At 44.5% G+C, this 11,612-nt stretch overlaps 1 protein-coding gene across 2 annotated transcripts; it reads left to right on the top strand.

Moving 5' to 3' along the window:
* The first annotated feature begins 498 nt into the window (after positions 1-498).
* On the top strand, positions 499-10,938 carry vps37a (VPS37A subunit of ESCRT-I). Of its 2 annotated transcripts, XM_036517430.1 has the most exons (12): positions 499-1,081; positions 1,780-1,854; positions 2,091-2,208; positions 2,690-2,790; positions 3,002-3,209; positions 4,345-4,415; positions 4,827-4,954; positions 5,514-5,572; positions 6,251-6,319; positions 8,386-8,529; positions 9,697-9,809; positions 10,697-10,938. In XM_036517430.1, exons 1-11 carry the CDS (start codon positions 972-974, stop codon positions 9,775-9,777), a joined length of 1,164 nt encoding a protein of 387 aa, XP_036373323.1. In that variant the 5' UTR covers positions 499-971; the 3' UTR covers positions 9,778-9,809; positions 10,697-10,938. The 2 variants fall into 2 exon arrangements, with proteins under 2 accessions (XP_036373323.1, XP_036373324.1); XM_036517431.1 differs by lacking the exons at positions 8,386-8,529; positions 9,697-9,809; positions 10,697-10,938 and adding an exon at positions 6,385-6,456 and having other exon boundaries at positions 6,251-6,346.
* The last annotated feature ends 674 nt before the right edge of the window (positions 10,939-11,612 follow it).

Here is an 11,612-nt window from a genome sequence, read left to right as displayed (position 1 = left end):
TGAACAATTGCGCATCCAGTAGGTTCGCTGAAATCCTGTTAGCACACGGTGCAGTGCGCTTGGTAGCTAAAGCCAGCCACCTGACGTTTGAGAAATTACTTGCTAACGAATTTGATTGAATTACAGCGGTCTTTATCCCCTGCCTTGCAACCACTGTTAGCCTAAAAATAAAACATTACGCTAATTTAGCTGTAGTTGTTTTGCTGCGTTGACGTTCAATCCGCTGCTCTCAGGAACATTTTTTTCAGATTGCCTAGCTAGCTAGGCTTGGTGTTGCTTCAAGATAGATGGCTGGCTACAGCTTAAATCGTTAGGGATCGTGATATAAGTTTATGATTATTCTATAGTTTATTTAACAGTAAACAAACGTACAACTTTCATTCATCATCTTTCTCAATATCAACTTGCTTAGCATTACACTACTGCGCAAGTCCGCTGCGTCATCACTTAGTAATAAGCAATGACCTTTCAACTCCTTACAGAAACATATCTCGACCACGTTTAAACTACGTTTTAAAGCAGTTTTCCCCGGATTGCTGTTTTTGCTATAACTATAATAAAGTAATTGTGTAAGTTATGCCGCCATTTTTAATGATTTGATTTTTTTTATTGAAAAACATGATGACGTAAAACGCAAATAACATTACCAAGCCTCTGCTCGGCGCACACGGCTTGTTGTCTTCCTTGCTGGGAGTGTTGGACGGTTGCTAGCTGGCTAGCGGGCTAGCAGCGAATGACAGGGCGAATTTTTCCTTTTGACAAATGCTTTCAAGGGAGGACACATCGATAAAAACGTGTTTATAGCCAGCCGGGTATGTTATCGCGGAAGTCGTAGCTGATCGGCTAACCTTCGCTGAATCCTGTCGCGGCGGTGGTTGTTTTTGTTTCTCTCTCTCTCTCTTGGCCGAGACTCAAGTGATCACCTAGCTAAGCAGAGCCATCAAGTTCAGCCCGCGTCCAGCCAAAGGAGGATGAACTGGATTTTCCCCTTATCCAAGGGTTCTGGACCGCTTCCACCTCTGAATAGTTTGCAGCAGCAGCGGCAGAGACAGATAGACTCTCTCAAGTCTGCGCACTCCAAGTAAGCCGTCCACCGTAGCTCCAGAGCTAGCCAGGCTAGCTAGCTACAGTAGTACTACATAACATGTGTGTGCTGGTGGTTATCTAGTCACCAGTGCCTCACCGAGGGTGTGTGCCGTGGCTTGTAGTGTTATGTATTGTTTACACGAGGTACTGTCCAGGCTAAAATAAGAATCTCTCTGATATGCATGCCTCTGAACAGTAACAATGGCTAATTAATTAGCTAACCAGCTGCACTAGTATGATGTTATGTTGTCATCAGTGCTGCACCGAGGTTATTTTGCCTTGGCTTAAAGTATTATGCATTGTTTACACCAGCTTAAAGTATTATGTATTGTTTACACGAGGTACTCTCCGGGCTAAAATAAGCATCTTTCTGATGTGCATGCCTCTTAACATGTAACAATGGCTAATTAATTAGCTAGCTAGGTAGCCAGCTAGGTAGCTAGCTAACCACCTGAGCTAAAGTATCGACAGCGTTGCTTTAAAAAGGTACTTAGCCAGTTAGCGTGGTGTCTGCCTGTCCATAGATATAATCTTAGCTGGCTATCTAGCTGCCTCAGAAATGTTTTGAAGAGTTGGTTTGCGCATACTAGTAACAACCCGATATTTCGATAACCTGAAAAGCCGATAATATATTACATGTTATGATATATTACCGAGCTGATTATATTTTACCCTGGCTCTGTATGTTCACAGCATAGCCGAGATTCAGAAGAATGTGGAGTACAGAATTCCCTTCACAGTCAACAACACAACTGTCAGCGTTAACATGTGAGTATTTATGGCGTAGGGAAAACTGAAACATTATCAAATTATACCGATGTCACGCTGGAGAATATGATGATGACATTAGCTGTCATGCGGTTGCAGTTGGTTTAATTTCTACTCTGTCAGGTCTTTTTAATATAAATACAGGAAGTGGTGGAGTACTGATCATTCGCTCTGAACGTTTGAGGTTGTATTGTGTTTTGGGACGTGCTTATTGGTATGTCCTGTCCTTCCCGCAGTTTACTTCCACCCCAGTTTCCCCAGGAGAAGCCAGCGGTCAGCATCTACCCACCTGTTGCCCACCATTTAGTCGACAGTCACAATGGCACGATGGTCACCAGCCCCCTCATAACCAATGTGGGTACCTGTCTGAAAGCACACCAGATTTACAGTAGATCTATATTAGTGAATGTGAGTGAGTGAAGACAACAACACATTTAAAAACATGCAAAAAGAAGCTTAAAAAATAATGGAAAAATGTTATATATAGAATTGTAAATTATTCTAAAATTCTAAAACAATATTTATTTGCTTACGAGGTACAAGGTGTCATTTAAGGTATTATCAATATATGCAGCAAGGCGCATTTACTGAAGAGACACAGGTTAAGTAACTTTCTGCAGACCCAAGACACTTAACCTGAGATTCAGACTGGATGCAAGACAAGTTACCCTACCTATACACAACTCAGCCACATCATAGGTTTTATGTAAAACAAGTTACTTGTCTACATCAGCATAAAGCTGACGTTCTCTCGCTGACTTCAGTTGCTGTGTCTCAAAACCTAAACACCTAATCAGCATTTTTTCTTTTGTGGTGCTTGTTTTTTGTCGTGAAGTTTGGAATGCACTCGGATTTGGGGAAGGTCATACAGAGTCTGCTGGATGAGTTCTGGAAGAATCCGCCAGTCCTGATCCCTGGTCCCGCCGGCTTTCCATTGTAAGTGAGAGGAGAGGAAGAGGGAAGAGGGCTCGGCCGGTCACTTCCTCTTTGTGGTTATAATCGCAATCGAATCACAGCAACTCTGCCACTCAATTTGTTTCCTCCTTGTGTCACATTATTGTGCTTGTTTCATTTTCACTTGCTTACTGTAAAATGTTTTGTATGTATTTAAATATGGATGTTGTTTTTTTTGTTGTTGTTGTTCCAGCATGTACAAACCGTCAGGAATGCCCCCGTACCCTCCCCAGGGCTTCCACTTCCTGCCCGCGTTCCCGCCTCAGGACAGCCCCCGCCCCATCGGCCCTGTCCCCATGCCCCACCCGGGGACGGAGCCGCATGCGCCCCCAAGGGCCGCGGCGCCCGCCTACGGCCTCATCACAGACCTGCCTCTGCCCGTGCCCACGACAGACGCCCAGGTACCCCGAATCTCGCATTCACGCTTCCACACTCAGCACACACCCGTGAAGTGATGAGGACCAGGTTTGACCAGGTGTGCTAGATACAGTCGGGACTGCAGGCATAATGACAAGCCAGGGTGGGCTGAAGGGCCCCTTCTCTTTATTAAACTTCCCTATATTACAGAGTGACTTACAAAATAAGAGGGGGGAAAAAAGTATGTCTAATAAAGTCGCAGGAACAACAGCACATAGAGAACATGACAGAGCACACCTGGACATGCATCTGTCTGTCACAGTGTTATGATATCTGATACTTTCATAAATACAGAAGTGCTGTTATAAATTCACCAGAAAGATTGCGGGCACCGCTCTGTGAATGTCGTTTGGCGAAGACGTTCTTGTTATACACTGTGTTTGTTTGTTTGTGTGTGTTTGTGCTCTGTCTAGTTCTAGTTCTGTGAACTCTGTAAGAAGCACATACACTCTCAAAAACATTGGTATGTAATATAAAACATATTGTATAAATGTATAAGAGAAATGGGAGACCCAAGGCATTGAATTTCTCTTCTCTGCAATGAGAGACTTTCGATGGGTTTCAAATGTTTTTTGTGTTTAAAAAAGTTAATAAAGTGGACTGCCTAGAGAAGCTATTTCAAGATCGATTCTGCCAGCATGAGTTACAGGTAAATTTCACACTGAAACTGGGAAGCGGTTTTTCCCAGGCAGAATAATTGAGGCATGTAATGGCTTGCTGTTACTCGTAAGGGGAGCCAAAACTCTGTCGCCATTCGAGACCAGACTTGACACAGAGGGCGATACATTCTGGGCGGGAGGCAAATGTAGGCAAATCACCTGTTCTCATCAGTAAACTTCATGCTTATAAGTTCCTTTAGCCGGCTTCCCAATGGGCAAAACCCCCCAAGCATTTTTAATTCATTATATAATGTTTGAGGAACAGAAGGTCATTGTCCATAGTCTAGGGAACCGGTACTGAGCTGTACAGGTACTTGTCCAAACACTTTTGTGGCAAGGCATCAGGTTATTTATTTTGTTTTGTGAATCTAGGAGAGTTTCAGTGTGTGTGGATATTTGGTCGGTGCGTTCTCAGGGAGTGCTGACGTGCCATGTCATCCGTGTTCTTTCCGTGTTTCAGGCGGGGCTAAACGGCCACATGTACAAGATGCCTGAGATTCCTGAGTCGTTTGCGGAGCTGTCTGAAATGAGGTAGACCTGTATTTCCTCAGCTGCCAGTGTGGTAAACATTGAGGGTCCTGCACAGCCGAATTAGGCCTACCTGGATTCAGTTCCACAGGAGTTGTACAGTTGCTATTTAAGGAAATGAAAATTAATCACCACACAGATAAAATGTCACCACTTAATGAATTTGATTTCCTAGAGAGCATTAATCAAATGGAAGGACGGTGCCACTAGGACTGCCAGGTTATGAAGATAGTAAAGTTCTTAAGTGTAAATTGATCTCTTTTGCCTGTGATATAAATGAGAGTGTTTATGGCTGAGATAACCTTCTGCGGTGTGGAAGTGTAGATATTGTTACTTAAATGTCATGGTTTTCGGAAAGGTGTTCTGCACACCGGTGCGGTCTCCTAACCCGCTCCTCCCCCCTGGTGTATCCAGCATGGCTCAGCTGAAGAACATGAGCGACCAGGAGGACGTCCTGCTGGAGTTTTTCGTCAGTCTCCCGCAGCTGAAGCAGGTGTCTTCAGACAAGGAGGAGCTGGTCAACAGCATCGTGGAAATGGCCAGTGAGTAGCCAATCTCAGCGATCAGAGAGGGTGGCCTTATTTTGCCCAGTTGGGTCATCTCGACCGTGATGGGAGGAGTTACTGCTTGTAATTAAAAAGCCGTAACCGACAGAGCTTGTCTCGTCTGATCTGAAACGTATTTTTTTTCCCCCTCTCAACTTCCTATGCAAGTGCACATGCATTGACATTTAGGCATATCCATTATGCGTTACTCATATGTTGCGTTAAACAGTGCTGGTGTCCCTGTGGTAATGGCGTATTATCATGAAAAAGATAAAAGAAGACCCTACCTGCTCAGCTGTGGATGAACGTGCTACTGTAAACGTGTGCAAAAAGGAGGCAAGACATGGTGTGCAGAGTCTTTAAACCCTGTTGGTTTATACAGCCGAGTTATGCTATACCTTGATGGACAACATATTTAATCTTCTGAATGTCTGTCTGTGTGTCTCTGCTGTTAAGTATCTGTGTCTGTATCTACTTTCTGTTAGTCAATCTGACAGTCAGTTCATTAAGCCATCTGGGTCTGGTAACCAGTCTGTCTCTCTGTCTCTTTATACAGAGAAGAATCTGCAGCTGGAGCCCCAGTTGGAGGGAAGGAGACAGGAGATGCTGTTCAAAGTAAGTATCACATCGTTCTCAGACCAGCGTTCACCTGCGACAAGAGCTCTCATGATAGCCACTGTTGTACAGCCCTAAGTGTCCAGGACTTTGGGGTGGGCACTAGAATGGGTCCGTGAATTCTGATTGTTTTCTGTCTGCGTTTGGTGGAAATCAGCACTACATGTCCAAAGTTGAGCCAAGCTGAGCTTTCACTAAGCAGGGAGAAAGCCCATGTGGTGATGGTATGGTGGGTGTGCAAGACACCATTGCATGCGTTTTTCTTCTTTTTAATCTAGTTGTACTGAACTGCTGATGTGGGATCCATGTTAGAGGTCAGACGTTGCACTGTTTTACAAGAGTCCAAGTCATAGAATGCACTTTACCACTGCTGCTTGAAAGTGGAGTCCGATTTTAAGTCCGAGTACAGATTTTAAGTTTACTTGAGATTCCATTGTGCTGCTCTATCCAGGAAAAATACAGGCAGATATGCACTGTCCCATGTCTTGTAGAGTTAATCACCACTGTGAACTGCTTATCAGGAAAGGGGTTGCATCACTAGGCACTACTGAGTGTTGGCCTTTACTCTCTGCCTTGTGTGCTGTCTGTGTGGAACATCACACACGTTTACATCTGATTACTGTACAGGAGGAAGCGGTGGGCTTTCACTGATGTGTCGTTTGTGGCTTTTGCTTTCAGTACGAGCAGCTGACACAGATGAAGTCCTCCTTCGAGACGAAGATGCAGAGACAGCATGAATTGAGCGAGGTAAGGAATGTTGAGTGGTAATCCCAGGCCAGATGCAGGGGGACATCACTGGAGAATAATCCCAGGCCAGATGCAGGGGAACATCACTGGAGAATAATCCCAGTTTTAGACAGGGGAACATCACTGGAAGATAATCCCAACCTCAGACAGGGGGATATCACTGGAGAATAATCCCAGTTTTAGACAGGGGAACGTCACTGGAAGATAATCCCAGCCTCAGACAAGGGAACATCACTGGAGGATAATCCCAGCCTCTCAGTCTCTCATCCCTTTGACTGCAGCACAGTCTGAGTCATGGGTTTAACCAAAGCCTGGATTCAACCAACATCTGTCCTTAACTCTGACAGGAAAATAAATGCAAGCCTTTTCCTTTTTACTTCACACAGCTCAGTGAGTACTGTGATAAATTAATCAAAATGTGTTTGTATTGAGGAAAGGTAAAACAGGCATTTCACATACAAACAGACGCTGATTGATCCCAGGAGTAAATGTTGTACTGTCTTGTTTCTTGTTGAGAGTCCAGCTCTGGCCGAGGTTAGTGAAAAGCATTGTGTAAGGGGAAAAAGGGTCTTGTGCAGTTAAGGTAGTGGGCAGCAGAGTTAAGGATCAGGACTGGTAATTAAAAGGTTGCTGGTTCAATTCCCTGATGGGGCACTGCTGCTGTACCCTTGGGCACGGTACTTAACCCAGAATTGCCTCAGTAAAAATATCCAGCTGTATAAATGGATAAACCTGTAACCTACATGTATGTAAGTCGGTCTGGATAAGAGCGTCTGCTAAATGCCAATGATGTAATGTAATATGTGATTCAGAAGCATGGATAAAAGCGTGCTGCAGTTGGGCTGAGCAGAGGCCTTGTGAAACGCCTGAGCTCATTCAGTGCTGAATCTCTGAGGTTGGGCTTGCTGCTAGAAGCCATGCCAGGAGCACACTGTTCCCGCTGCTCATGAGAGGGTCTCTGCCCTCTCCCTGTCTGAAACTCCCGTGCTGTGATTGGTGCTCGGGTCGGCATGTTTTGTGTCCGGCTTCTACCACCCGTCGATGTGAAATGATGCAAGAAGAAGCAAATATTACTTTGGCAGTCCGGTAGCTACACTGCACAACAATACCCCCGGCCCCCCTACTCAAGGCCTGCTGAAAGTAAAAATAGATTTTCAAGCCCCCAAGGCCTCCCGGTATCCAGGAGGGGAATTCATTGATTCGTATGTGCTGAACAGCTTTTTTGACATTTATTTTGTAACATAAAGGGAAAATTTTTACCTTTCCTGCTTTAAGTGTCCATTCTTTAGCATGAGGAAGGCTGTTAAAGTAAGAGAGATGATGTAGCAGTGTTGTGGAACACTCGGGTGAGGGAAAATTCATTGTGACATCATCACAGTTCCAGAGTCAGAGTCAGAGTCAGAGTCAGAGTCAGAGTCAGAGTCAGAGTCAGAGTCAGAGTCAGAGTCAGCACAGAAGCAAACCTCTGAGTTTGGGCCCCTTGTTTTTGACTGAATGGCAAAGGAAATATCAGTTACATGCAGTGGAGCCAGATTGGCAGTTATATGGAGACCATTTATAACTGGAGGCAGTCCTAGGCCTTACAAACTAGCTGCATGTGTCTGGCCAATGGTCGTTAGTTATTACAGAGTAAAGCTGATTAAAATCAGAAAAGGAAAGGAAGCCAATTAACACACTTCCATGAAATAAAAAACTTGCTGAACAATGGAAAATAAATAAGTAAGCAATTGAAAAATAAAAATTATAATCATTAGTAAGATTGGAAAGCATGTTTAAGTAATTGGGGTTTTTAAACAGGAATTAAAAAAATGGGCACATTGTGCTGTTTGCTCTTTTCTACACCAACAAAGTCGGAGGTAGTCCATGCATACCTGTCTCAGGTGAGCACACAGTTCTTACCAGACCTGTACGAGGCTGTCTGAGTGAGGCAGGCCTCACAGCTCTAAAGCAAGGCTAGAGGCAGCCGGTGGCCATCCACGCTGACCCGGGATCAGTGAGGCAGGGCAGTGGGTCTGTTCCCGGGCTCTCGGTGCTGATCTGGGGTCTGTGCGGCTCTCCCCCGGCAGAGCTGCAGCCTGAGCGCGCTGCAGGCCCGGCTGAAGGTGGCGGCGCACCAGGCGGAGGAGGAGTCGGAGGAGACGGCCGAGCACTTCCTGGAGGGAAAGACGGAGATCGACGACTTCCTCACCAGCTTCATGGAGAAGAGAACGGTAACGCCCGCCGCTCTGTCCGTCTCCTCGTGCTTTTTTGACTCCTCGTGCTTTTTTAACTTGTGTCGTACCCTACCTCACTTGTAAGACGCTTTGGATAAAAGCGTCTGCTAAATGAATAAATGTAAATGTAAATGTCTCACTCTCACACCAGTACACACTGTTACGCTTATTTTACATTTCACACTCATTTATAGCATTACTATGTAATTATGCACATATAGCTCTTGTTTGTTGCGTTATTGCGTTGTATTTATACTGGAAATGTGGTTATGCTGTGTCTGGAACAAATCCAATTATAATCCCTCATTACCCACTACTGCAGCGTGGCGTGGTGGTATTTAGTAGGGCTCGTAACCAACGGGTTGCCGGTTCGTTTCCCTTTTAATACAGTACTGCAGTCATGGGGATCTCTCAAACTCATGCACTGTGAATGTCGAGGGTCCTCTGTAACTCTTTGTATCTGAGTTTCTGTAGAAGCCGCTGGAGCTCAGTAATTGGGAGCTGCCTGTATGGTCAGAAAGCTGCAGGGTAATTTCCCAGGTGGGAACCTGTTGTGGCTTTGAGCCCAGAGCCTGAGCTGAGCTGCCTCAGTCAGCGACCTGCTGTATAAGCATGTAGTATTTAAAAAAGTGAAACAACGTTATGCAGGTTACTTTGCATAAAGGCATCTGCCATGCAAATACATAGATAATATAACTTATAAACAGGCATACATACCCTAAATATCTACACACAGTGTACACACAGTGTACACACAGTGTTTTTGTAGATATTATACGCTGTGTTGGCGTTACATACAAAAGTGGAAATTAAGCTTCAGATTCAGCGCAACACTCTGTGGCATTTCCTTTGTGAAGGGCAGTGTGTTAGAGCCTCAGTGAAATGTTATTAGCTGGAAACACTGGAAGGAATGCACAGATGGCCTGTAGACGTGGGTCTGTGTTTTGCCATTTCTGATGTTTTGGAATGTGTGGGCATTGTGCCGGTCCGCCGGCGCTGGTTTCGGTCCGGGGGACAGGAAGCGTGTGTGCGCATCGTGCCGATCCGCCGGCGCTGGTTTCGGTCCGCGGGACGGGAAGCGTGCGTGCGCATCGTGCCGATCCGCCGGCGCTGGTTTCGGTCCGGGGGACAGGAAGCTGACCTCCAGCTGTGTTCCCTCCCCAGCTTTGCCACTGCAGACGCGCTAAAGAGGAGAAGCTACAGCAGTCCATCAACACCCACGGCCAGTTCCACACGCCCCACTAGGCCCCGCCTCCGCCCGGCCCTCATTTCGTAAGGTAAGGTACGGTCAGGTAACGAGCTTCAGTGCCAATGGGAGTGAGACCATGCGGTACCTGTGCAGAGACGCCTGCTTCTCAAGAGTTGATCAAGAGTAATTAGCTTTTCAGTGGGGCCTACAACAAGAAACTGAACAACTAATTACCCTTAACTGGGACAGCCGTACCAAGAGACAGATATTCACAAAAACATGTTGAAGAAACAGATTTTTTTAATACTAGTGGAAACATATCTGTAACAGCACATTTCATTCACAAGGAATTTCTGCAAGACTAAACATAGAAATAAATAAATGTGCACATTCAAGTAAAGAGCTAGCACATCAAGTTAAACCTAATTAACTGAGAGTTGTGCTGGAGTGGAACCCAGCAGACACAGTGGTTGCCAGGAGAAGCTGTTTTACTGTGTATACACATGGATTCATTTCTGCCTCCTCTGCTGAAGGAGGCTACTCTGTACCCAGCATTCAGCTCTTCACTTTATAATTGCCTCTTAGTAAATATTCAAGTGGTGAATGCAAGACATTTTTTTCTGACAAGCATACATTTTTCAAATTATTTGAAAACAAATTATTTGAAATGTGTATGAATTGTATATATTTTAATAATCAAGGTTTCGTTTTACACCACACTGCTTTCTCACTGACTCTGTGTTCTTGCCTCTTCTTTAAGGTTTGGATTTGATCTACCAGCACAGCACAAGACACATTTTTTCTCCCAAGCAGTTATTTCTGTAATCATACAAATTATTCTACATGGATGTAAATTGTATAGATTTTAATAGTCGTGTTCACGTTTGGTTACATTTTAATAATTGTGGTTACATTAGGTTACATGGTTACATTTTACAGTGGTTACACTGATTCTGTTCTTTCTTCTTCTTTTAGGTTTGGATCTGACCTACCAGCACAGCACCGCTAAAGATGAAAGGAAAAGCACATTTTCCCGAGGACGGAGGGGTGTGAAGTGGCACAGCGTGTCGTGAATCTAACCACATCAGAATTAGCCAGAAGTGTTTTGAACTAATTTCGGAATACAAGTTGAGATGGCGAGCGTTTTGGGAAAAGACCTCAAAATTTACTTGAATTCCAACCACGTCTATGGTAATGCTGCCGCATACATACGTACGAATACTGTATTTAAATAATGTTATTAATAGCCTTTATAATAATCAAAAGACATGATGTATTATATGTTATTTAATTTGTTAGGTAATAAACATTTAGAATAAGCTTTGGCTTGGCTGAGGGTTGTTTTGTGTGCCTCTTTTTTTTTTTTTTTTTTTGTCTTGCTTTGAGAAGATCCCCCCCCCCCCAAAAAAAAAACGCCCAAATACACATTCTACATCATTCCATTTGTATACACAAGCTCACAAGCAGGTCATCTTATAGGTGGTGTCCATTTTGCATTTTCACCTGTGATTAGACGGCCCCAGGAGACATTGGTCTGTCTAAAAAAAATAAACTGCATTTCCTTACTTCACCTTCATTTGCAGGTAGCTACAGAATTACAACACTAGCACCAGTACTCAAACAAGGTAGGCAGGTGTAGAAAGGGTCCAGCTGGACCTAGACTTAAATATCCTCATTCATCCTTTGGTCTGTAACATTAGAAAATGAGATGTTGTCTTTTCCCATGTTTTGCCATTGCCAATCACTCTTACTTAGCCTGCTCGGAAGGGATAGGTCCTGATGGGAATTTAATGAGAACCCGCCCTCATTCCCCCTGTGTAGCGAACAGTGTCCTGCTCTGGCTAGATGCGTTTAATCTTTCAGTTCTGTTTTGGGGAGAATCACATGATTT

This window comes from Megalops cyprinoides, chromosome 22, assembly GCF_013368585.1.
Source record: "Megalops cyprinoides isolate fMegCyp1 chromosome 22, fMegCyp1.pri, whole genome shotgun sequence".
In the NCBI taxonomy this organism is placed as follows: domain Eukaryota; kingdom Metazoa; phylum Chordata; class Actinopteri; order Elopiformes; family Megalopidae; genus Megalops; species Megalops cyprinoides.
The sequence above is the reverse complement of the archived record's forward strand: the minus strand, read 5'-3'. Positions and strand labels throughout refer to the sequence as shown.